This window comes from Hydra viridissima, unplaced genomic scaffold (assembly GCF_058129835.1).
Source record: "Hydra viridissima isolate aposymbiotic clone 2 unplaced genomic scaffold, HvirCarnegie_v1 scaffold_12, whole genome shotgun sequence".
NCBI classification, from domain to species: domain Eukaryota; kingdom Metazoa; phylum Cnidaria; class Hydrozoa; order Anthoathecata; family Hydridae; genus Hydra; species Hydra viridissima.
Genome location: NW_028324311.1, coordinates 1561154 through 1587385, shown reverse-complemented (window position 1 = coordinate 1587385; position 26232 = coordinate 1561154). Strand labels below are relative to the sequence as shown.

Below are 26232 nucleotides of genomic sequence, written 5' to 3'. Positions count from 1 at the left end.
ACTTGTCAGTCACTTTGACCTTACTTTTAATGGAAAAGATTACTTTAATCACCATTTTTTTTTAGAATTTGAATCATTTCTAAACTTAAGACACTGTCGCAAAATAAAAAAACTATTAAAATAGTGTCTGTAATTACACTTTGGCTAAGGCTGTTTCAAAGTTCTAAATATTATAGGTTTTATTTACAGTGGGTTTTCTTTACAAAATACAATTAAACAAATTAAACAATTAAACAAACAACAGTTAAACAAATAAATATTTAAAAAGGTTTAATCTCATACATAAATTTTTGAATCAGTTTAAATAAATCCATAGGTACTTTCTTTTGTCACAAACACTTATTCTAAAGTAGCAAGGTTTCAATGTTCATTAAAGTTGGAACAGACATATTTCACCTAAATGTGCTGGCTATTGTATTCAACTACACATCTTTCAAGCCAATTTCCATATTGTGGAAGGAATTTTGAATGTTTGTATCTTTGCCAGTGGACAGAAGAACCGTGATGAAGAGCTTCTAAAGATTGGAAAAGGAAAACCACTGAAAGGACCAAGGGATTTTTTCTTCATTCCGATAAAATTATCAATGTGAAAAAAAAACGATGTGCACTTTTGGGGTCACACTTACAAATCCTAGAGTTAAAAAAGATGTCCGAAATTCTTCAACTTTTTTTCACATTCCTTGTCAAGGATGTTTCCAAAGCAGGCTCTAACAACAACAATGAATTTTTCGAATGCATCAATAATGGCCAAAACTGATGAATCTAGGTTCTCAAAGACCTGATCTATCACTTCAATATTTTTCAGGAGTTTTTAGCAACCACTGCCAGCAAGTTGTCTGCCATGATATGGTTGGATTGTGATGTTGAGTCTTTTTGGCCAATCATCTGCTGCTGGCAATACTTCTTTTAGTGCTTTGAACAAGTGATTTACTATCCCAATAATCAGATCAAGTTCTATTGGGGGAATTAGAAAATTGAAAATTTGAGCAGGGCTTCCGCGTCTGTTCTTCATTAGGGCTTTTGTCCAAATGAACGTTTTTCATTTGCACGAGTATTTATAGCATCGACGGCCCTTAAGTCAGCAGAACTTTGCGGGGGGTAATCCAACCGTTCAATCAAAATGCAGAGAAAAGTAAACAAAAAGTTAAACTGACCAATCAGAATACAGGGAAAAATAAGCAAGGAAAAATTAACCAATCAGAATCGAACTTGTGTAAACAAATGTGAAATATTATTAAAAACCAGGGGTGTGAGAATTAAATGTTTTAATTTAATTGTAACGGGAGCAAAAATAAAATATAGACGGAGGTAAAGTAAAAAAACGACGACTAAATTATATACTGTTACAAGGTTTATTATGCGTGTTTAACTTTATAATATCTTTCATAAAAGATAGTTCGAAAGAAATTATTGAAAAAAGTTGTTGTGGAAAGAAGTGTTGTACGATTCGCTATATGAATCGACGCGTTTTTATTACTCGGAAACTCATGGTGATCCTTCATCAAAGAATAATCATTTTAATGTGACAAACGAATTTTCCTTACCTTTTGTGGATTTTAGAAAAAGTGTAAGACGAAACACGTTCAAAAAAGATTCCATCATTCATTTACAGTCCATATCAATTCCGACTAATTTGTCACTGATGGAAAATGAAGAAGATAGAAAATGGAATGGTGCTTTTTGTAGTGGAATATCAGCGAGTCCTTTGAAAAATGAAAGATACGTTTCGAAAGAAAGAAACTATTGTGAACTGGAATTGGATAAAAAAATGAACAAAGCGACGATCAATTTTCGAATGCGAGGATTGAGACATTAATTTCTTTTGGTATAATCAGATTCCATTGTGAAAAGACCTGCATAAAGTGAGTGAGCCGGAAGGTGATAAATATGATGTGAAACAGATCAATTTGCAGAATCAGTATTATTTTCCGCTACCGAGTCCGTTGCCGAGTTCGTTGCCTGAGACAGTGAAAAGTGTAATGAATTTCGCTTTTATTCCGACTCATTCTTAGGCTGCAATGTATAAAGTGTTTCCGTTTCAGCAATATCACAATTGCAAATATAATTCAACCATTAGTGCTTATGATAATCTGCACAATTTCGCTAGACGAGATTATGAAAAGTTTGAAAATGGAAAGTATGTTTTAAGAAATCATTCAAAATATCACAACTTACCATTTCTGTTTTTGTGGAACACGATTAAAATTCTGATGAAGACGTTGTTTTAGATATGATTGATCCAGCACGAAGAAAACTTACTTGTTTTCAGTTCGTATTGAACATCGAAATAAATAATAAAAAAGTCGTAATGTGAATGAAATTATAATTATCGTTCGTGTTTCAAATGTGGGGCATGTTTTTGGCGCAGATTTCAAAACAGCATTTTAATGTCCGGTGTTTGTTTCTACACCGTTTGCGAGTTTGTTCAATGAAATAATTAATAGATCTAAATATCCCACGAGTGTAAAATGTTAATATAAGTTTAATAAAAATAAACATCTAAATGATATGCAGCGGAAGACCGAATGAACAACAGCGGAAGACCGAATGAATGTTTGTCAATCGAAACGATGTACAATTATTTAAATGGTGAGGATGACGTGCAAATCACAGAAAAATAAACCGAAATTGAAAGCATATTACAAGAGTGGCAACGTTTGTTGTATCCGGATAAGAATGATTGGAAACACATGCCGTGTTTTCCACCTCGTGCGCAAGACTTTTTGTTTGGAATGTCGTGTATAAGATTGAAAAATAATAGAATTACGAATAGAGGTAATTATTCCAATTTGAAGGTTTCAGCTTTAAAAGAAACTATTGTAAGTCATTTGACTATCCCGTGGTTTCAAATGTTGCAGAATATATTTCCAATTCGTTCACCACATATATTTGATTATTTTAAACTATTCCATCAACATTCATCGATACAATATAAGGTGTATCGATGAATGTTGATGGAATGAGTGTGTCTTTAAACGGTCTAAGTTTTGAAGATTATAAGAACAACATATATCAGAAAATAGTTTGCAAAGAAAATATTGCTGTGTTTGGGGTTGTGGAAAAAAAAGAAATTCCAAGCAAGAGTAAGACGAATTATTTTTGTTGGTCACAATAACAAAAAAATTTGTTAGCTGATAATGCTATTCAAAAACTTACATTTTATTGTACCGATATTTATCGTCAACCGCTTGTGCGAAGAAAATATGATGGATCGATCATTGATAATTGGAAAGAAAGCTATCCAATTAGAGGCGTGCATTTGATCTTGTATCAACCCGAAAGCGATAGAAACAAAAACAAAAAAAATTCGTTTGCGTTTGAAACAATGATCATTCATCGTGATGAATATAGTTTTAAATATGAGAGTAACCCTTTCATATTGAGATTGGCAGAATTTGTGATTAATGAGATTCAACAAAAAAACAACAACAAAAAGTATTATCGGTGTGCGTTAACTTATATTTACTTTTTTCTAACTGAAGCTGAAAATTTTCCTTCCGAAGAAGATCGTTGGGTACATGTTACTTTTAACATGGCAGAAAAATGCGATGTTTATTTGAATAACATAAAGTGGAACATGTAGTAGCTTCGTTTGATTAGAATCTGTTTATGAGTAAGGGTGATAAAAGAGCGAATGTTTCGTTACTTACAAATCACCAACCACTTTTAGAAGAACAAATGTGTTGTTTTATTGCGAGAGATACGGTTGATTTTTCACCATTTAGTTGTGCATTTTTAAATTCTAAAAATTAAAATTTAATATTTAAGAACGATATTGATCCTATATTCGTGTTACAATGGACACCGTTTTTTTGAAAAACGTTTTTATTCTACATGAAGATTGGATTTATAAATTAAATGAAAAGAATCCACTGATATTAGAAGTCGAGAGTGAATCAGTCGACGAATGTTTGAAACGGTATGGTGAAAACCGAGTAGAATGTGTGATAAGTCAAATATTGTTTATTCCTACCAACGTGAAGAACTTTCTTGATAAAAATGATCGTACAGTTCACGTTCGATTCAATAATGCTTCGTGTCCGATAGTTTTTTTAAATAATAAAGCAGCGGAAAATATTGCTTGTTCTTTTGATATAAATGATTATATAGAGAGTGAAAGAAATGAGTTTATTCACATAACGTTGTTCAATATAGAACCGCAAATTGATGGTGCAATGAGAAGGTTTACTTTTAAACAAATTACGTCGTTTCAAAAAATTAAATGCACGTTTTTAAATTCTATTAATGAACCGTTATTTTTTGAAGGCGATAGTTTAACCGGTATTTATTGTTGAAGTGCAAGTAAAACGTTAAAAAATTAGTCATATCAAAGCGTATTCGAAAAGATTCAAAGTCAATAGCAAGTCACCTTTTAAAAAAACATCTCACCATGATGATATTCGTCAAGTCGTTGAATTGAATCAGCAAAGTTGACACAGTTTTGTGTTTATTTTCAACAATTAAGAGAAAAAAGTAAATAAGAAATGAATGAAAAATTAGAAGAAATGAAGGATAAACTTGAATAGTTGAATAAGAAAAAGGTATTGTAAAAAACGAACTAGGTGAAAAAACAAAAAAAAAAAAAAAACGAAAAGAAAAGAAAAAACGAAGTGAAAAAACGAAGAAGCTAAAAGTGAAGAAGTAAGGGATAATGTGCAAGAGAAGAGAAAGAAAAACAAAAAGAATATATTGTGTAATGTGTGTTTGGTAAATGTCGAAGCTGTGAACGTGGAAGGCATGTGTCGAGCGTTCGCTTTAAGGTCGGTAGTTTGTAAAAGACCTGAAAAAAATCGAAAAAAAGAATGGTTACAAAAAGGGTATAAAAAAAGCATTGATAGACGTTAAAAAACAGAAAAAAGACGTGTTTAAAAGTGAATCAGAAAGCGATTCTAAGTGATATTTATTTTATTGTAAAATCATATATAATTGAAAGAATAAATAATATTTAAAAAAATGCCTTTTTTTGAAGCAACAGAAAGTAATATACGAAAAAAAATTTGGAAGATCGCTATGTTCCTAACGATAATCCAGCAACTCTCGAGGAAAGTTTGGTAAGTGCTAAAGAAGAAGGCGATTTATTAAAACAAGCTCTTGCGGGAAAATTATCTAAAGAATGGCAGGAAAGATTTAGTGAAAAATGGTCAGGGTTTAATACGAGTGGTGTACAAGAGGAAGTGTTTAAATCAACATCATAAGTGGTGTTTCCTAATAACAACACAACTCGCAATATAAAATTACGTTTTGAATGGGAAGCTGTAGAACACATAAAGTTGAGCGAGTAGTGTCTAGCTTTTAAATTTCAAATATTAAAAAATGTGAACAATAATGCATCTTTTGATATGACAACTGGTCATGCTGATGAGACCTTAATGAAAAAGTTTTGCGTGCGTAAAGATTTTATATTTTATTGGTTTAAAGGAATCAAGTTATTTACAAATTTGGCGAAAAATCAGGAGCATTTCAGCAACAATTTTGATCCGTCTGAATTTTTATCACGCATGAAAGCATTGACGTATAAAATAAATTACAAAAAACGTATTGAGAGAGAAGTTTAGATCAGCATTTGGGTTGTGTAAGTTTCGGCAGTATGACTCCAACTGAATTTTATGCCAATCATCCTACATTGGAAGAAAATAAAGCGACTGGAGCAAACATACGTCCAATTACAAGTGCTTCGCCGAAGTATCAAGCAAATCTTGCAAATCGATACAATAAAAAAGCGTGTGGAAAAGGTTTGAATTTTTTTATTCCATTAATAATGTTGAACGAAATATTCGAAAAAGAAGATTATATTAAAAGAAAATGTTTCCTTTGGAACTTTATTTAGGAAATAAATATGACAAATTGTTGGAGCATTATTATTTCATGCTATCGTAAAGATCAGTTAGAACATCAAAACAAAAATTGCATGACTGTTCGTGATGTATAAACAGCAGTAGTAGGACAAAAGGTTTATACGAATTGCAGACGAAGTTATGATAGTAATTCGGGTGATTCGATTCAGTTTGACATGAGTAATTATTTAACTCGCTGTCAAGTGTATCGCATGTATACAAGTTGGCATAATGGTGGTCTTCCTTCTACATCGAACGTGGATAATTTTGTTTCGGCATATGATGTTGAAAATGATACTTTTATCACGAATGTGGGTGATTATTTTGATGCCGCTATTAATTATGATCAGCCTTTAGTGTGTGATATGACGAGTGATTATAATTCTGTTCAAAACGGACCACCACGAATCATGACAAGAAGTAGCGCTTTTCAAATAACTATAAAATTTAATGAAAACTTTTTAGGTCAAGTAACAGTCGGTATTTATGTTCCGACGGAATATATTCAAAACGGAACGGGTCTTCATGAAGAAATTACATACTCTCCTAGTTCGTTAAAAGCCGGTTAAAAACATTATTAATTTGATATACAAAGGACTCGTATGAACATTTATAAATATTATATTAAAAAAATTGGTTTATCGACGAAAAACTCAAAAAAAGTATTGCAGAAAAAAAAGCAAAAAACAAAGAGGAAGAGGAGAAAAAATTCAAAGAGAGAAAAAAAGGCGTTGGATTGGGCGGTTGCACGAAGAAGTCAACTTATACCATGATTCGCAACTCGCGAAAAAAAAGATTTCGTAAAAAACGTTATAAGCGAAAAAACAAAAAACAAAATGGTGGTTTAACTTTTTTCACCTCACCAATTAAAGCAGCCATCGCAGCGAATGCGGCTATCGCTAGTAAAGCCGCGGCTGCAGTTGCCATTGCGACGAAAGCAGCATTAGCAGCTAAAGCAGGAATTATTGTTGTAGCCACAAAGAAAGCAGCTGGATCAGGAGCAATAAGTGCAGGTGTGGGTCAAGGAGTTAAAACATTTATCGAAAAAAAAAAGAATAACAAAACAACAAAATAACGCAAAATCTTGAATAACAAATCTAGATTAATAAATTCATATTTTCAAAGTTTTAGTTTTTTTGTTTGTTTATTTTTTAAAACTGCTGCGTATTTTATCAAAAATGAAGAAATATGAAAGTTAAATACCGTTTGCCGTTCTTTCGAAAACATTCCATTCATTAATAGATGAATAAAATCGAGGTAGCGACTTTGTTTTTCAGAATTTTTCTTTAAACAATTATTTTCATCTTTCCATCAGCTATTTATCAAGTCTGTGAAACGTTGTATTTTTACAACTAACTTCTCCAATTTACCTTCAGCCCAATTCAATATTGTTTGGGCTCTAACCGTTAAAGAGAAAGATTTATCCATCTTTTCTATCTTCATTTCAGAATTCAATTTTAAAGTAATATTGTTATATAATAAAGGCATTTCACCATTAACCTCTTTAATAAATTTTCAAAAAAAGATGTATAGCATAAAAGAGTAATTTCTTTTTCTCTTGCTACAGTGTGAATGAAAAAAACAACTTTATAAAGGTTAGTTTATACTTTTCAAAACAAACAAATTCAAGGGGTGTTAATCTGAGTAAGTGTTGTTGACGAGGAATAAACAAAAAGAGCGCAAAATTAAAAAACAGGTGAAGCAAACGAATAGTGTTGTTTACGAGGAACAAACAAAAAGAGCACAAAATTAAAAAACAGCTGTACTGTTAAAGAAACCGAAAAAACAGGTGATAAAACAAAAAAAAAAAGATAAAAATAAGATGAAAAAATTCAAATAAAACATTCGAAAGAAGGAAGAATATAAAATACGTTTTGAAGGAGATGGTAAAGAAATAAACGAATGGCTGTCAGTAAAATTTTTCGAAACGTTAGCAGATGAAAAAAATAAAAGTTATGAGAAAATAAAAACACACGAATCATTTTTAAAAGAATTTGTCGAAACCTTTGAACGAGGGGAAACTCTGAAAAGAAAAAGAAGAGATGTAAAAGGTGATTTTGAAATTTATGTAAATAATTTAAACGAATGTGTGGTAAACTTTGAATTGTGGAAAAAAGATATGAAAGAATTAAACGAACGTGGAAATTATGCACGTAAAAAAGTAATTTTTATTTATAAAAATAAAGTTGAACAAAAAAAAGTTTAATTTTTTTTGTTTTATAATTATAACATACTTTTTTGGTTGAATAAATTGTTTCGAAACGTTCGAAATAAATAAATACGTTTAACAACCACAGCGAAGATTTTCTTTGCGTTGTTGAAAAATATAATGAAAAATGTAACAATGCTGTAAAAGATGAAGAAAAAATTTAGAATAAAAAAAAAAAATGCAATACGAAAAAGAAATTAATGAAAAAGTGGAGAAGATTATAAAAGAAAAAAAAAAAGCCTCTCGAACGTTATCGAAACCTGATTTTATTATTACTATCAATAAGAGATTTTTCACAATGCAATATTTGTGAAGAATTATGGCATAATGGTGGTCTTTCTTCTACATCGAACGTGGATAAACAATGATGAAAGCCTGAAAAAATGTTTGTGTTGTGAAATGAAGTTGTGTGACAATGTTTTATGTCGAGAAGAACACGAGTCGAGAAATAATTTTGATTTGGCAGCAATTTGAATTTAGTGATATTTGATTTTTGTATTTGATTATTTGAATTTTTTTTAAATTTTTTTTTAGAAAAAAAGATGAAAAGAAAAAAAAAAAAAACGTTGAATAATGAAATGATAGAATTATTGAGCAAGAATGAAAATTTAATTGATAAAAGCGAAAAAAACAAAGTGACATTGCAAAGTTAAAAAATGACTTGTTTTTTATTAAAGAAAGAAAACAGAATTATGAAAAAAAAAAGTAAATATAAACAAAAAGGCTTAATAATTGTTGATCTTCTTTATTGATAGTATTTTCTCTAGCTGCGATAGAACAGCTTATCAAATAAAAGGCAACTTGTTAAGATCGTCTTCTTGTAAAAACGTTGAATTTGGCGTTTTCTCTTCTGTTTTTATCCAATCAAAGTGTTTGAGTAAAGCTTTTTTTTCGTTGTTTTGTAAAATGTTAACTTCGTTATTAAAAATATTGATCGGATTAAAATCGAAAGACGAAGCAAGATGATCGGGAATGTATACAACATTTTCTTCGTTACTTTTTTATCGTGTAGAAAAACTTGTGTAGCCAGTTTGTCGCATTATTTTAAAAATCTTTTTTTTGATAAAATCGCGAAATTCAAAAATTAGTCTTTGATCATAAAAACTGTTTTCTTGAAAATGATAAGCAAAAATTTGTTTGAAATTTGACAAGTTGAATTCTATTTTGATTTTTTCAAAATCTTTGAAGAAAAGCGTTACAAAATGAGCACACCAACCTCCACACAAAACGGTGTTATGCTGTTGATAAGGTAAACGGTTGTAAGAAATGGTTAGATTTTGTATTTTATTTTCGTTTGAGTGTTTCACAAATTGTGTAAAATAATAAAACTGCGTATTTTGTTGTAAATTCTTTTTTAATCCTTGCACGGTGTCACTTTCGTTGTAATTGAGCGATAAAGTATCGATAAATAAACTTCTATTGATCAAACTGGCTTTTTCAATAATAACGTTGCAAGTTGAAAAAGAAGCAGGAATTTGTTCGTTGAAACTTTGTTTACCAAAGCTATCAAAACAAAGGTGATCTTTGTCTATTCTCATCAGCAAACGCCAGTGTTCGCCTTCTTTGTGCGATGGATCACTGTTATATATGAAGAAACATTCTTTTTCTTTAAATCGATTGGATAAACATGAATAATCGAATACATTTTCGATTTGATCAAGAGGATAAACACCTAAATAATAACCATAAAACGTAGGTTCTGAAATGAAATAATCGTTTAAAGCTTTGTTCATTGCCATATTATATTTTAAAAAAAATAATTTTATTTTCAGAATAAATAATAAAAAAAATTAGCCAATAAAAAAACTAAATGTTGCTATTTTAACAGTAAAGAGGATCAAATTGTGAAAGCTAAGCATGTTTTTTAATGAATTAGACGTTGTGTAAAAATTTGTATATATATATATATATATGTAACAAGTTGTCGTATAATTAAAACAAAATGGCAATTGCAAAATATAAGAAACCGTTTTCTTCTACAGCGAGAGACGACGAAATTGATTTTTGTATAGTGTCTTCGGAACCTGCGAATGTTTAAAAAAAAATGGAAAAGAAAATTTTTTTTTAAAAAAAAATTAAATGTAAACATTTGAGATTTTGCAAACAACAAACAAACTCGAAATACATCAACAATAATATGAACAGAAGATTAAATCGTGTGGGAAAATGAATTACCAAGTGGGTGTTGTCAAAATTCTAACAAATGTTTTATTTTATTGTTTTAGTTGTTCTAAGACGTTGGTGGATTATGGACATTGAACCAATACCAACGAGTAAAAATCACTTTTTGTATAAGTGAAAATTCCATTAGTCAACTCATCGATCTGTTTGAGAGAATTGCTAAAGTTCACGGGGTGCCTTGTCTGAGCTATGAAGATTTAACCCCGAAATATCGCAACGCTTTTCACTTTTGTTTTCATCACATACACTAACTTCCGTATTATCCACGTGCTAATCAAAATTTAAGTGCTGTACGTTGTGAAGATGTAAAAGAGTTCATTTCACGATATATTTCAAAGGAGGTTATTGTTTTATACAAAGGTGGAATAAATGAAGAGCGCTTCTGTGATAAACTTCAAACCTTCTCTTTTAATATCGAAGCGTTTGGAGTTCCTAAAGTAGAAAACATTGTTTCACCTTTTAAGTTTGGACATTGGGGCGGACACGTCGTTGATGGAGAAGTAAGACATTGTCCGTCCCTCGAAGTTGTTTAATCATTATTTGTGTAAATTTTGAATGCATGAATTATTTTTGTTTAAAAACAAAAATTCGTTTTGTTCATAAAAATTTTTTTTTTTGTTTGTAATGGTAGAGTTTGTTTTAGAGATAGAAAAAAAAATAGAAAGAACCAATGGAAATTGATGATCAATGATGGAAAAATTTAATACGAAACTGACTTGGACAGAAATCAACTTTATGTCAGAATACGACATTACGGACTTGCTTGATAAAGCCGATTGTGTGAGAATGCGTTTAAAAATCGCGAAGTTTTGGATTTTAAAGGTTATCGAAAAAACGTAAAAACCATCTATGAAATTAAAAGAGAACTACAACACCAAGCCTTGAAAATATGGAGCGGTTATTATCAAGAAAATTTGACATCAGACGTTAGAGTAGAGTGGGAGTTGTTTCAATCACTCGCTTATTATTTGGAAAACGTTATCGAAAATGAAACTCGGTTTTTATTGTCGTTATCTCGAAACTATTGATCAAACGACAATGTTTGCAAATGGAAACGATCGAAGATTTGTTTGTCATTTTCAAACATTCTCAAGCAAGATATGATTTCTTTTAAAAAAAGGGATTGTTAATTAATGTTAATTAATCTATTCTTTTGACACTTGTACCATGTGGCTGATTATTAGGCGTAATTTGGGTATAACATTTTTTTTAAAAAAAAGCGAATGATATTTAATTCATGTTCATCTTTTACCAAAAAAAAAAATTTACATTTTGGACTTGATTTTTTAATAAATGTATCTTCCTGATAATGCCCCACCAACGCAGGTATACCACTTCGTTGTTTTTTATTTTTTTTGTGTGTGTGTTTTTTCTATTCGCTGTCAATTGCTCGATGAATAATTTGACGAATTTTTTTATTTCATTTTCCAGATCCTCGATATTCTTTCATATACTTTCTATCACCAACACCGCCATAAAAAACACGAAACAACTCGTTATCGCCTCTGTAAGTGGACATTTTTTTATATATTTAACTTTGCGTTTAAAGCGTGATACGATTTAAATAGTTTTTTTGATAATCTTTGTAATTGTCAAAATAACGGTCTTCATCGTTTAATGTGATGGGGTATAAATCTTCTCTGCGAACGTCAAATATATATTTGTTAACGGTATGCTCGACAAAAATAGCGATGCGTAGGTGCGTAAAAGTTGTTTAGTTGACTTTTGGTAGCGATTACTTTGACGATTTTGTAAACGTCGTCTCTATTCCAATACGATTAAGTTCTCTAGAAGGCTTGCTAAACGTGTCTTGATCGAGATTTTTCAATCGTCTTCGATAACATAACGTTCCAACCGGCAACGGTTTTAGAATTTTTTTCTTTTCTTTTTCGATTCTTCCTAAGTTGTTATATTTTCACTGTGCTTTTCTTTTCTTTTTAGCAGCTAATCTAACTTTCATTCTTAAAACTTTTGCCTCATCAGTATATGCATCCAACTGATCAGGAGTAAAACCGCTGTACAAACAAGGAGTTGAGAAAAAGACATCTGGCAATTCTTCAATGTAAGCGTCCCAATATTTTTTCACGGTGAGTTATTAGCTCATTTTTTAACGTCTGACAAGAGAAGATGAACGCGTTTGTCAAACACTCTGTCAACGTCAGTAAACACGCTTTCGAAAGCCTTTGTAATAGTATGCGGTTTTTTGTTTGAACAGCTTCGTAAGTAAAATTTTCTGGAAACGCCGTCAATCACTACTAAACAGCATTTGAATCTGAATATTCTTCTGTCAACGTTAAATATTCTTATAGCTGCTAGGTCCGCATGGAAATATGTTCTTGGACTGTTGTACCTGTCTGTTGTACTGTCTGTTTCATAAGAATATGATTTTCAACGTGCTTCGCTTTTGTCATAATCCGTTTTGGTACGAATTTTTTTACTCGTCGATCACGCTTTGAGTGTTTTTTTGACGGAATCAAATTCGTGTCGTTCGCTTCGTACATCGTGTAACAATTTAAGTAGTTTTTCATTGGTATAGTTCTTTTTTTGTTTCTCATCGCTCAGATAACGGTAAATCTTTTCTCGTCGCACAGTGGGACGAAATCCTGATTTTGTGGCCAAAATTCCCAAATTATCTACATAAGGGTTTTCGAGGTCGCTGATTACGAATCTGAGGTCAGATTTCAAAAATTCAAAATGGCGGCTCCAATATGGCGGCCAAAACTGTTCATACATTAAAAATACGAAATCTCATGTAGTTTGGTTTTCGAGGTCATTGCTAATGATTCAGGAGTTAAGTTAGAGCAAAAACATTGCAAAATTATTTTCAAATTTATACTATTAATAAAAAGAACAGAAATTTGCAATTTTAATTTTATTATTTTTTTTTTAAATTGGTAAAAGATTAAGTCACATATATGTAAAAAATTGTTTCTTTAATCCTAATAACAAAAATCACGTATGTCATATTCATCAATGTTCGAATCATTCGATTCGGAATCTGATTTTGAACCACTTGTATCTGAATCGAGATCGTTCCTTGTCTCTTGTCTGGTGACTTCAGGTTGTTTTAAAAATTGTATAGCTTCTTGATGTAGAGATTTTACCGGTCTCTGGGGCAGCTTCCTGATGCTCGAGAGAAATGGATCAGATGTTAATAAGAGCCTATTAAAAATGTCTCTCATATTCGATTCTCTTGAGCATTTTCTTGAATGATGTAATCTGAAGTTTTTAATGTCCTTATTGCGTGACTCTTGGGCATCTTCAGAAAGTTGTCCAATCGGTAAAAGGGCATACTTTACAATTTCTGCTCCATGGATCAGCAATTTATGTACAGATGTAGGCATGTAATACCACGGATATAAAGCAACAAATAAATGGGCGGTATTTACACAATAGTCTTTGAATTTTTCATCATCTATATCAAACCCGCTCAAAATTACCTGCAAAATAACATGAAATCGGTGAATTAATTTTTCATCGACTCCTATTATTTCAGCAGATATAGCAGTATTTTGAAAAAAGCGGCGCGCTGTATTTCCATCGTTAGAGCTTCCATATCCTGGCTTTGGTCGATCAACGATAAGCCCCAGTTTTATCCTAAATTGAGTCTGTATTTCTTCCTTACGTATTTTCACATTCTTTTTATCTTCCTCTCGAAGAGCTTGCCACTTTTCAGTTGTTAGCTTATACGACAGATGCAAATAGCACTCGAAAAAACGAATCCATGCATGCAATGTAGATATGCCAAATCTTAAATTATCTGTTGAAATGTCCATTTTTATAATGTTGCTGATGTCATTAAATTCTTAAGAGGAAGCTTTGCACAGGAAGCAGCGTTGTGTAGAAGTGGTACGAGTTACTGCATTACAGACATTAACGTCTATCATCGTAAATGACATACAATAAGTTACTGAAATAGATTTTCCATTTTGTTCATTAGCATATGGTGCAAGACCCTCAATCTGCAGTTCAATGTCGGTAACTTCTTTCAATGTTGACTATACATCTTCATGTACAAACTGCAATCGTATTGGTTTGAAAAAGCGCGTTCTCTAAATGCACGCGGCCATTGGAGAAAGATCTCTTGAGCGAGTTGAAACTTTTTTCCTTTTGGAATTTAATTATTAGTTTAGATATATTACATAAAGAATCATATTAAGATAAATGATAATCGTTAAGATCATATTATAATTGAAGAAAGTATACAGCGGTGGCCAAAAATTAAAGACCACTCATTTTTTTTTCAAAATTTATTTTTAACCTTAGTATAATTTTATTTTGGAAAAAGGTATCAAAAAAAGAAAAACATTTTTAGAAAGAATTTTTATTGTATTTTATATTTATTATAAAATAATTTATAATTTTTTTACAAAATAATGTTAAAAAATTAAAAAACTGACTAGTAAAAAATATAAATGGGAAAAAAAATTGGACAAAATTTTAAGACCATTTTCAAAAATATTACAAAAAGCAGTAAAAAAATAATTTAGAAACGTGTTGTTCCTCCATTTGTTTTCAAGCACTCTTGTACTCGTTCTGGCATTGAATTCATTAAAGTTTTGATTACTTCATCAGGCACATTTTTCAAATGATGAGAGATAGAAGATTTCAAATCTTCCAAATTGTAAAGTTGTTCTTTACCAAGCTTTTGATCAAGCCATGACCATAAATTCTCTATTGGATTCAAGTCTGGACTATTGGCAGGCCATGGAAGCACTTGAATTTTATTAGAATTGAACCAATCGCTAACAACATGCGCTTTATGACACGACGCATTATCTTGCTGGAAAATAAATCCATCTTGCAACTGCCATAAATCAATGCTAGGAATAAGCGAGTTTTCCAAAATTTCGATGTACCTTTCTTTGTTGAGTCTACCATCGAATAAATGAAAAACGCCAACTCCATAGGCACTCATACAGGCCCAAATGCCTATTGAACCACTGCCTTGTTTTGTTCGTTTCAAAATGCATGATTCATCAAACCGTTCGCTTGGAAGTCTACGCAACATTACGCGACCTTTTCTGTTGTCTACCTCAACGTTCATTTCATCACTAAAGACCACACGGCTCCACTGATCTGTTGACCAATTTTTATGTAGTTTGCACCACTCTTTCCTAGCAAATTTTTGTTTTTTATTTAAGCGTGGTTTTTTTGCAGCAGCACGCCATAAATAATTTAAATTGTGGAGGACCCTTCGCACAGTTTTAGGGCTTGCTTTCAGACCATTTGACAGTGTCCATTTCGTAGACAAGTCTGTAGATGATGCTCGTCTGTTTTCTTTCATTAATCTCACTAACGAGCGAACATCACGGTCATTTGAAATTTTATTGCGTCCAGTCCTATGGCGATCATTAATTGACCGGGTCTCTTTGTATCATTGAATTATGTTAATAATGCAAGAGTGAGACCTTCCGAGCTTTTCTACTATTTGTCTGATGCTATAGCCTTCTTCTTTTAATACAAGAGCCGCGTATCTGTCTTTTTCTTCGATCTTTGCACGCATTTTTGCAATATTTTTATATCCTTATTGCAATTCAAAAAATAAATGTTTATTTGATATCGAAACTCAGGTTTCCACATTTTATTTTATAGCCAACGTAATAAGCAATTAAGAGAGTTAAAAAAAATAATGGATTATTATTTTTAATAAGTGCAAATTAAAGATTTGAAAGTGGTCGTTAAATTTTGTCCAATTTATTTAAAGAAGATTTATAAGTACTCATCAGTTTTTTAATAAGTTAAACGCTATTTAATTAGAATTAGATTAAAAAAGTTATACCACTTTAATCCATATGTTTTAATTAACAAGATATTAAAAAAAAAAATTTAATATGTCAATTAGAATCTTCTTAATTTTAATTGAAAGATTAAGAAACCAACTAAAAAATGAGTGGTCTTTAACTTTTGGCCACTGCTGTATAAAATAGTTATATATACATTTTTATTAGATAAAGTAGAAAGGTTTTAAATTTTTATCAGAAAAAGTAGAAAGGATTTTAATCTTTTAAATCGTTTGTATTTTGTTTGTTTTAGCTTTTCTTTTAGCAGTTTTATTTTTGATATTTTATTTTTTAGAAGGAAAATAAGGGTATGGATGTTATTTAAAGTTATACTAATGCTATTTCCGTAAAATGGTTATTACTACTTTGAAATCATTACTACTTTGAAATTTCTGTGATGCTATTAACTATTATTGTTCTTTTTTAGAAAATTTAGAAAATAAATTAAAATTTTGTGCCAACACTGACACGGCATGTCACATGTTACTGTATGTAAAGGTTAAATTTTGTTATGAGGATTACAGTTGTTATGAAAAAAAAAAAAAAGAAGGTAAAGAGTATTGGATATATATATATATATATATATATATATATATATATATATATATATATATATATATATATATATATATATATTGTTATATATATTGTTATATATATTGTTATATATATTGTTATATATATTGTTATATATATTGTTATATATATATATATATATTGGTATATATATTTTGTATCTTTTTAAATTTTCTGGCATCATTTTTAAAATTTTTATTTGCACACTTTTAGCTGTTTTATCAATGTGTTTTTAAAATAATGTAAAGTGTTTTTTTTATTGTTTGTGTATGTGTTGATATGTGTTATATAATTGTTTTAAAAATGTGTTTAACTATGTATATGAGGTATATATATTTAACCTTATATACATATTTAAACATATTTATTGTGTTTATAGTTGGTACATATGTTTATTAGGGTGGCCCTTATTTTTGAAGTTTTAAAATATTATTGTCTGACCCCTCAGATGAGTTCCAATATATAAAAAAATAATTCAGGCCAAATATGAGCAGGATTGAACAATATTTAGAGGTGGCTCAACTAAGCTTTAGTTTTGTGAGAATACCAAAATCGGCGAAAAAAAATTTCAGGTTCTTTTCAATAAATGATTTTGAATATTAAATGAATAAATATATTTCAATCAATAATTTGAACTAGATATCATGTTTCAATAATGTACTAATCTAAAAAAAAATTAAATATAAAATTATAATAAATATAAAGGTAATAACGCGTAAAAAAATGTTCTTCAATATATCTAAATAAATAATTTATAATTTTCCTCAGTAATTTTATTAATTCATAATTTTCTTCAGTCATTTTTTTCAGTAAACAAAACTAAACATGTAATATAATTTAATATTAGCACCTATTGGGCATCTTATATAATATTTAAATAAATCTTGTGCTAGTTCTTTGTAGCCATCTTGTATTATAAATTTCTTCTTCTACTGTTGTTTGCTAATTAATCAAAATAAAATTTCTATTTAATAGTTATCAATAATCACAGATATTAGCAATCAGCAAAGGTTAGTATGTCAATTTAATTATAAAATATATTATGTTATATATATAATTATATGAGGGAGTCTGTATAACTGTAGATTTCGTTTTGTATTATTGCATGGCATGTCAATGGGATGTGTAATTTTGTAATTTGTTTATGCCAAAAATTGCATAGTTTAATATTATGTTATAATATTATGATGATTAGTATAAATCTGTTTGGCATTTTCAGATGGCATTGCGTTCACAAATTTATCTTGTTAGCCCTGCTGAAAGAATTGAAGGTAGTAAATTGCCATCAGGGAAGCAGGTTCTTGGTCACTTTCTACATCTCCACAATGTTTTGAAAGAGGATATTCGAAAGGCTGCAACCCACGCTATTGAGAAAGTTGAAGATTTCTGGTTTCGAGCTAAAATTCCAACCAGGCATCATCAAGATTCCATCAAAAAGCTTGAGCAATTATTCTTCGAGTGGAAAAGTCTAAAGAAAAACAAGAGCCGCAAGATCGAGACTCAACAAACAAATGAAACCGCATTTTCAGCCGCAATAGAAGAACTGTTCGACATTGCACATGCTGACGCCATGGAGCTAATTGAGAATCAAGAAGATAAGGTCTTTCTGGAATCTCAAAGAAAAAAGGGACGACCTGGCTGCATGGGCGGAATTGATAAGGTTCTGCTTCAACAACAAAAAAAGCAGAATGAGAGAAAGCAGATATTGCAAAAGAGAGTACATCGATCTCAACTTGATAAAAACACCTTGCTAGATAAAGCTGTGTTGGAGAGCAGCAGCGCTGATTCAGAAGAAAGTCAGTCTGAACCTGAAGATGAGGATCCAGTTCTAAGCACAAGTACTGTTACTCCTTCTTCTTCATCACGAAAGCGAGGACGCCAAAGTGTTGTTTCACCACAGCTGGCATCTATGCTTGATAGAAATAAAATGAGCGACAGGGCTGCTATGATGGTCATCGTTGAGGCTTCGAGGGCTCTTGGACAAGACGCTGAATCACTCGCTTTGAATAGATCAACCATCCAACGACTCCGTCGGAAACACCGACAGCAAATTGCCTCCGGAATCATTCAACATTTCAAGCCAAATACTGCTCTTACAGTACACTGGGATGGCAAGCTGATGCAAGATCTGACTGGAACAGAGAAGGTGGATAGGTTGCCCATTCTTGTCACAACAATGGGGAAGACAAAGCTTTTGGATATTCCAAAGATTCCTGCAGGTAATACATAATGGTATAATATATAATGGTATAATATATATGCCTACTTTTATTTTAGTTAAATGTTTTTATAAATTTCGAAATCATTTATTATTATGAAATGTGAATGTGAAATCATGTCAGACAAACTTTAATAAAGACTACTATAAATTACTTTTTAGGCACTGGACAAGACGAGGCCAAAGCAGTCTATGATGCTATCCGAAAATGGGAGCTGGAAAACTTTGTCCATGGTATGTGTTTCGATACAAACTCTTCCAACACCAGTCGGCTGTCTGGCGCTTGCGTTCTTCTCGAACAGCTACTAGGGCGGCCTCTACTGCACTTTGGTTGTTGACATCACATCATGGAACTGGTATTGGCTGCTGCTTTTTGTGTCTGTATGGGACCCAGTAAAGCTCCGGAAATACTCGTTTTCAAACGATTTCAAGCACAGTGGTCATCCTTTGACTAGGAAAGTTATGAAGATGCCTTTTCGGATGATGTTGCCTCAGCTGAACTCTCCGAAGTCAAACATGTAATCATTGTTTTCTGTGAACAGCAGCTGCAAGATCATCAGCCACGAGATGACTATCGCGAGCTGCTCAAATTGATGCTCATCTTTTTAGGAAGAAAGCCTACAGATTAAAAGAATTTTCGAGCGCCTGGGTCAATGCATCAAGCTCGATGGATGGCGAAAGCCATTTACAGTATAAAGGTTTGGCTGTTTCGATCACAGTTTAAGCTGACCTTGCGTGAGTCTCGTGGCCTCCTACGTGTGAACATATTTCTTGCAAAGGTTTATATCACGTTCTGGTTTTTGGCGCCTCTGGCTTACAAAGCTGCTAGGAATGATCTACAACTTATTCAACAACTCCAGGCTTACCCTGATCAAGATATTGGTGCCGCAACATCACGCAAGCTTGCGGGCCATCTTTGGTACCTGTCAGAAGATTTGATCCTTTTCAGCCTCTTCGATCCAGAAGTGGATTTCACTACGAAACGCGAAATTGTTAAAAGATCATTAGAACAGGAAGGAGAAGAAGTACCTTTGAAACGTGTCGTGGTGGACTTGGCGACAGTACAACAAAAGACGCTTCCTGATTTTGTCTCAAAAAGAAGCAGAAACCTGTTTTCTATTCTGGGCATGCCAGATGGATTGATCCAAGATGCAACAAAGTCTGGCCGATTTAAAAGCGAAGAACAGCTGCAATATGCTCTGCAGGTTATCGAACAGAACCGGGCAAACTTTCCGAATGTGAAAAAATCCACCTTACTTCACAATTAACTAGTTCAACTAAGTGAAGATGTGTAACTTTGTGTATTCTATTGTTTCTGTGTTTGTCTCTGTAATTAAGAACTGTTTTTAGTAGTTAGAATTAATTTTCTGTATGAAACTGATGGCAAAATGTGCTGAATTCTGTCACAGACATCTAAAATTCGTATATGAGAAAACTTTGACGGCGTTGAGCCACCTCTAGATATTAATATTTTTTTATGAAACTTTACACATAATTTTTTTGTATGAAATGGAACCATTTAAAATGGTCAGACTTAACATTGCTCTTATTTAATTTTTTATCATCATATAAGGGCCACCCTAATGTTTATATTATGTTGTTTCCGTGTTTTCAAAGTGCTGTTACTTGGTAAACGTGTAGAGCAAGATTTGTCAACTTTGTTAACTTCATGTTAGTGGCTATTGTTAAAAATGGTTAATAGGTAGTTTTATTAAAAATCAATAACCTAAAAGCCAATACAAACTATTTTGCCATATATACAATTTGATTTATCTCAATTTGATTTTTTGTCTTTAGCGCTGTTTACTACATGTTTTTGCTATAAATATTCTGGAATCATGATGTTCCAGCATAAATTATTTTGTAAAAGCTAACATAAAATATTAATATTTTACAACTCCTCTGGTAAATCATTACAGCTTTTCTCTATAAGGTACATGGATTTTCATTTTTTGTATGTAATGTTTTTCTTATTTATTTACTTACTCGTTACATTTTTTTATTTTAGATTTATCAGATGATGTATTTATGTGGTATAGAAGAACAAAACATTGTAAAGTTTTGTGGATTTTTAAAAAATGTTTGCTAATAATTTTTTTTGAAGAAAAAATGTTTAAGTTTGCAAAAAAGGGTTTACAATGTTTTTTTTTTTTTTTTTTAAATTTTTCTTTGTTAGCAGTATGTTTATTATTAGAATTGCATGTTTTTAATAATTTTTTTAATTATTTGCTAAGCTAATTTTTTTCAAACATCTCCTAGCTGATATATATATTTTTTTATAGTCATAAGATTATTGTATAATTTAATTTAAATGACAGTCTGTTATATTTAAAAATTATTTGTGTGTGCTATTTAGAATAAAAAGGAAATTATATAGGAAAGATCGCGATCTTCAGGATTCGTTTCTTTTCTGATTCGTATTACTTTCAATTGAAAGTGAAGTTTAAATAGATGATATAAGGCTAGAAGCAGATATTAGTTTAGAAAACGGAAATGTTAATAGGCAAGTTAATTGTCGCAGAAATGAAAGAGATAGGCTCAGGCGAGATGAAATTAATAATCGACAAAATGCTAGAAATGCTGCTCGGCAAGCAGCAAATAATTCAAACCCAAATGAGGAGAGCTTAATTTGGCGAATTGAAAATAATCGTCGCACAAATGAAAGAGTTAGACTTTGGCAAGATGAAATTAATAATCGGCAAAATGCTAGATATGCTAATCGGCAAGCAGCAAATAATTTGAACCCAAATGAGGAGAGCTTGGTTAGGCGAGTTGAAAATAATTGTCGCAGAAATGAAAGAAATAAGCTAAGGCGAGATGAAATTAATAATCAACAAAATGCTAGAAATGCTGCTAGATACGAAAGAATGCATTATATAGCAAGAAGTAATACTATTCCAGATTATAACTATTTAGGAGAAATGAGCTATATTTGTCAGCATTGTAGTGCTAAGAAATTTCTTGATGAAACACATTTTTTATGCTGCCATAATGGAAAGGTAAGTTTGTCGCAACCTTCATCATTTCAAGATTTGGAAGATTTATTTAAAGGAAACTATGCAGATAGAAATGCCAATCTGAATTTTTTAAAACATATTAGAAATTATAATGCCTGTCTTTCTTTTGCTTCATTTGAAGCTAATGTAGTTCAACCCATGAATCATGGGCCGCCATGTTTTAGAATATGTGGTCAAGTTTTTCATCGTATAGGTAATCTAAGACCAAATCAAGATGTTCCGCCGACATATTGTCAACTAAAGATCTATGATCCACTTGCAGCAGTAAATTTTAGAATGCAACAACGTGGTAATGATCTTTGCTTAAATGATTTATTGTTTCAATTGCAAACTATTATTAGTGAAGAGAACCCATTTGCTCTTGCATTTAAAAGCATGGCTGAAGTGGAAGATGAAGAAGTTCGTCGAGCAGCTCTAGAAGGGCGCTCAGTGTCAGTTGTAAAAATGTCTTTACTTGAAGGGCAAGATAGGCGTCGCTATAATCTCCCTTCACATAACGAAGTTGCAGTTGTATTTGTTGGTGAAGATGGTGCACCACCTGCTTCCAGGGAAGTTGTTTATTTACCCAAGAGGTCAGTCTCTTAAAACTATATTAAGTTTGTCTGCTAACTTAGATCCTATGGTTTATCCTCTATTTTTTCCGAGGGTTGATGCTGGTTGGCATAATCAATTGGTTCACAACCCTGAACATGCTACATTGGTTAGAAATCATGTTACATTATCTCAGTATGTTGATGCGTATGTTAAAATTGAAGGCCAGCGCCTTGCTTTCATCAGAAATAACCAAAACAAACTGAGAAGCGAGCAGTATGATGTCTTACACGACCATGTAAACAACCTCGGAAATGATCATAATGTTAGACCAGGGCGTGTTGTAGTTTTGCCATCATCTTATGTAGGAAGTCCTAGAGCTTTAAAAGAAAACTTTGAAGATGCTATGGCTATAGTTAAAAAGTATGGTAAACCAGATCTTTTTATTACTTTCACTTGCAACCCAAAATGGCGCGAGATAACTGAAAATTTATATCCAGGTCAGACAGCAAATGATAGACCTGACTTGGTTATTCGAGTATTTAAACTCAAATTAAATAGCCTTCTCAATGACATTTTTAAGCTCGGTGTATTAGGGAAAGTTGTAACACATGTTCAGGTTATTGAGTTTCAAAAGCGTGGTTTGCCACATGTTCATATTTTACTTCACTTTGCAAATGATGATAAGCTTGAAACAGCACATGATATCAATAATTTAATATCTGCAGAAATTCCAGTTCCGATTGTTAATCGAAACCTTTATGACGTTGTTAAAACGTGTATGAACCACGGTCCATGTGGCATACTGAATCCAAATTCTCCCTGCATGAAAGATGGGGTGTGCAGCAAAAACTGTCCTAAAAAATTTAATGCTAACACAATAGCAGTTCATAATGGTTATCCACGCTATAGACGTCGTGATAATGGTTTGGTTATCAATATTAAAGGTAACAATGTAGATAACCGCTAGGTGGTACCTTACAATCCATGGTTATCAAAGAAATATCAAGCTCACATTAATGTTGAAGCTTGCATGTCTGTTAAGGCTGTTAAATATTTGTACAAATACATATACAAGGGTCACGACTGTGCCAATATTTTAATAAATGAACAAATTAATCATGATGAAGTAAACACTTTTTTAGATTGCCGTTATGTAAGTGCACCTGAAGCATTGTGGCGCATTTTTGAGTATCCAATAAGTCACATGTCACACACTATTATACGCCTTAAAGTTCATCTACCTGAAAATCAATTAGTGTATTTTAGAGAAGGAGCAGAACAAATGGCTTTAGATCGTGCAGCTCAACGTGATACGCACCTAACAGCATGGTTTAAGTTAAATACTGAAAATGAAAGAGTACATTGCAATTCGTATGTAGACATTCCTTATCACTTTTTATTTGATGATAAACATTGTAAATGGAAGGTTAGACAAAGGGGCGGTGATAAGGTGATAGTAAGAATGTATAAAGTTAATCCAACTGGAGAATTGTTTTTTCTTAGACTGTTACTTTTGCAAGCAAAAGGAGCAACATCTTGGGAGGATGTGCGTACTGTTAATGGTATTGTTCTTGAAACGTTTCGTGAAGCATGTGTTTTGAAAGGCTTGCTGCAAGATGACACTGAATGGCAGAATACAATCTCTGAGGTGGTTTTAACACGTATACCAAAGCAAATTAGACAATTGTTTTCAATAATTTTGACTTTTTGTGAACCTGACAATCCTTTAGATCTCTGGAATTCATTTAAAGCTTTTATGATGGAAGATTTAATTCACCGCTCATTCCCACCTCTAACAGCAGAACAAGCTACTCTTCATCAAATTGAAAAGATTATCAATCAAAGTGGTAAAACGCTGGCTGATTACAACCTGCCAGTTATTGATGAGTTTATAGGCTTAAATCTAGAAAATTTTGATGAAAATGTTCAACAATCTATTGACGAAGCCAATCGAATGAGACTGTTGCTTAATGTCAATCAAATAAATGTATGTAATGCTATCCTTGCTGCACTGAATGAGCAACCAAGTGTAGAAAATCAACATTCTAGATTGTTTTTCATGGATGGACCAGCTGGCAGTGGAAAAACTTTTACTTATAAATATTTGATTGCTGAAACCAAAAGTAGGGGCTTTAAATCTGCTATAGCTGCATGGACTAGCATAGCAGCAACTCTTTTTACAAATGGATCTACATTGCATGGCTTATTCACACTTCCTGTTCCAATATTGGATAATAGCACATGTAATGTAACTCCTTATTCTATACACGGGCATTTTTTAAGACAAGTTAGTTTGTTTTTGCTTGATAAAACATCCATGATACCTAAACATGCCTTAAATGCAATTGATAGGTTGTTAAAAGTTATTTGCAACAACAACTTTCCGTTCGGAGGAAAAATCATTCTTTTTGGTGTTGACTTTAGGCAAATTCTGCCTGTTGTGAAAAGAGGACAACCAGCTGAAATACTAGAACCGTGTATAAAATGTTCTTTGCATGGGCAATGGGTGCAGAAATTTGCATTAACTGAAAACATGAGAGTACAAGATGGGGAAGATGAATTTTCCCAATGGCTACTAAAACTTGGGAATGGAACTATACCTGTCAAAGAAGAGGATCCTTTTAAAGGATGCATTGAAATACCAAATCAGTGCATTATTAGAGAAAATGAATCGATTGTTGAAAAGATTTTTGGAGATGCTGATCAAAATGATTATTCTAAACGCGTAATTTTAACTCCAACTAATGTTGATTCATTATCAATCAATGAAGAAGTGCTTGAATGTCTGCCGGGTGAGGTCAAAATTTATTTAAGTGCTGATCAAATTGATACTGATGACCTTAATGAAAGAAATAACTTTCCTGTTGAGTTTTTGAACAGCTTAACTCCTTCAGGTATGCCACCTCATTGTTTAAATTTGAAAATTGGTTATGTAATTATGCTACTTAGAAATTTAGATCTCAAAGCTGGGTTAACGGTACTCGAATGAAAGTTTGTGCTCCTCAAAATAATTATATTGATGCAGAGGTTTTGACAGGTGTTTCTGGTGGTGAACGGGTTTTTGTTCCTCGAATTCAGTTGGCTCCATCAGATTCTAATTTACCTTTTGTTCTGAAACGTCGTCAGTTTCCTGTCAGATTGGCTTATTCAATGACAATTAATAAAAGTCAAGGTCAAACATTTGATAGAGTTGGGGTATATCTCAAAAAACCTTGTTTCTCACATGGTCAATTATATGTTGCATGTTCAAGAACTAGAGCGTTTAACAGTTTGTTTTTCAAAATTGATAAACATCTCATTCAAGGTATGGTAGGTGAAAAGTGTTACACAAATAATATTATATTTTCTAATGTTCTTAATTTATAGTCTTTAGATTTTCATTTCGAAAATTTACTGTTTATTGGTTGTGAGCACATTTTGTATGTATAACTATATTTATCATTTTAATATTTTTTTTCATAATTTTTGATAAATATATCTGTCATTTAATATTGTTATAAAATGTGTTTATATGTGTTATATAAAACCATATTTGTTTATAGTTGTATATATGTTTAAATTATGTTGTTTTCATGTTTTCAAAGTGGTATGACTTGGCATTATGTTGTGCAAGATTGATAACCTTGCCAGCCAAGTGGAGTACTTATAGCAGAGGTGTGACTTGGCAGCAATTAGTGCCAGGCGGTGTTACTGCTTTAGAGCTAGGTGTTGTCTAGAATTTTTTAATTATTCTGAAAACACATAATATAGTCTTTTAATGTTTAGCGTAATGTTTATGAGAGAGTATGCAACCTTGATCTTTAAATCTAGGGTGTTTTAATGTCCTAAGTTTGAAGTAATTGAATTACTAATATTGAATATAAAAACAAATATACTTTTA

General features: G+C 31.8%; 3 protein-coding genes, 1 long non-coding RNA gene and 1 pseudogene across 5 annotated transcripts; all 5 read left to right on the top strand.

Annotated features, from left to right (window-relative positions):
• The first annotated feature begins 5571 nt into the window (after positions 1-5571).
• On the top strand, positions 5572-5962 carry LOC149880684 (uncharacterized). Its single transcript, XR_016445793.1, has 2 exons — positions 5572-5732; positions 5828-5962. It is a non-coding gene; the product is annotated as an uncharacterized LOC149880684 (long non-coding RNA).
• Positions 5963-17527: 11565 nt separating this feature from the next.
• On the top strand, positions 17528-20200 carry LOC149880683 (uncharacterized; annotated as a pseudogene). The gene is made up of 3 exons (XR_016445327.1): positions 17528-17593; positions 17803-18802; positions 18964-20200. The product of XR_016445327.1 is annotated as an uncharacterized LOC149880683 (transcript).
• A 1634-nt stretch (positions 20201-21834) lies between these two features.
• On the top strand, positions 21835-22403 carry LOC149880682 (uncharacterized). Its single transcript, XM_090067863.1, has one exon. It carries the CDS (start codon positions 21957-21959, stop codon positions 22401-22403), a length of 447 nt encoding a protein of 148 aa, XP_089923989.1. The 5' UTR covers positions 21835-21956.
• Positions 22404-22437: 34 nt separating this feature from the next.
• On the top strand, positions 22438-23319 carry LOC149880681 (uncharacterized). The gene has a single exon (XM_090067862.1). The coding sequence runs from the start codon at positions 22438-22440 to the stop codon at positions 23317-23319; it is 882 nt and encodes a 293-aa protein (XP_089923988.1).
• Positions 23320-23382: 63 nt separating this feature from the next.
• Positions 23383-26122, top strand: LOC149880680 (uncharacterized). The gene is made up of 2 exons (XM_090067861.1): positions 23383-24829; positions 26118-26122. The coding sequence occupies exons 1-2, from the start codon at positions 23383-23385 to the stop codon at positions 26120-26122; spliced, it is 1452 nt and encodes a 483-aa protein (XP_089923987.1).
• The last annotated feature ends 110 nt before the right edge of the window (positions 26123-26232 follow it).

Coding starts and splice junctions, on each gene's coding strand:
- LOC149880682 (XM_090067863.1), top strand. CDS start 21,957: ATGAATCATGGGCCGCCATGTTTTAGAATATGTGGTCAAGTTTTTCAT.
- LOC149880681 (XM_090067862.1), top strand. CDS start 22,438: ATGGTTTATCCTCTATTTTTTCCGAGGGTTGATGCTGGTTGGCATAAT.
- LOC149880680 (XM_090067861.1), top strand. CDS start 23,383: ATGTCTGTTAAGGCTGTTAAATATTTGTACAAATACATATACAAGGGT.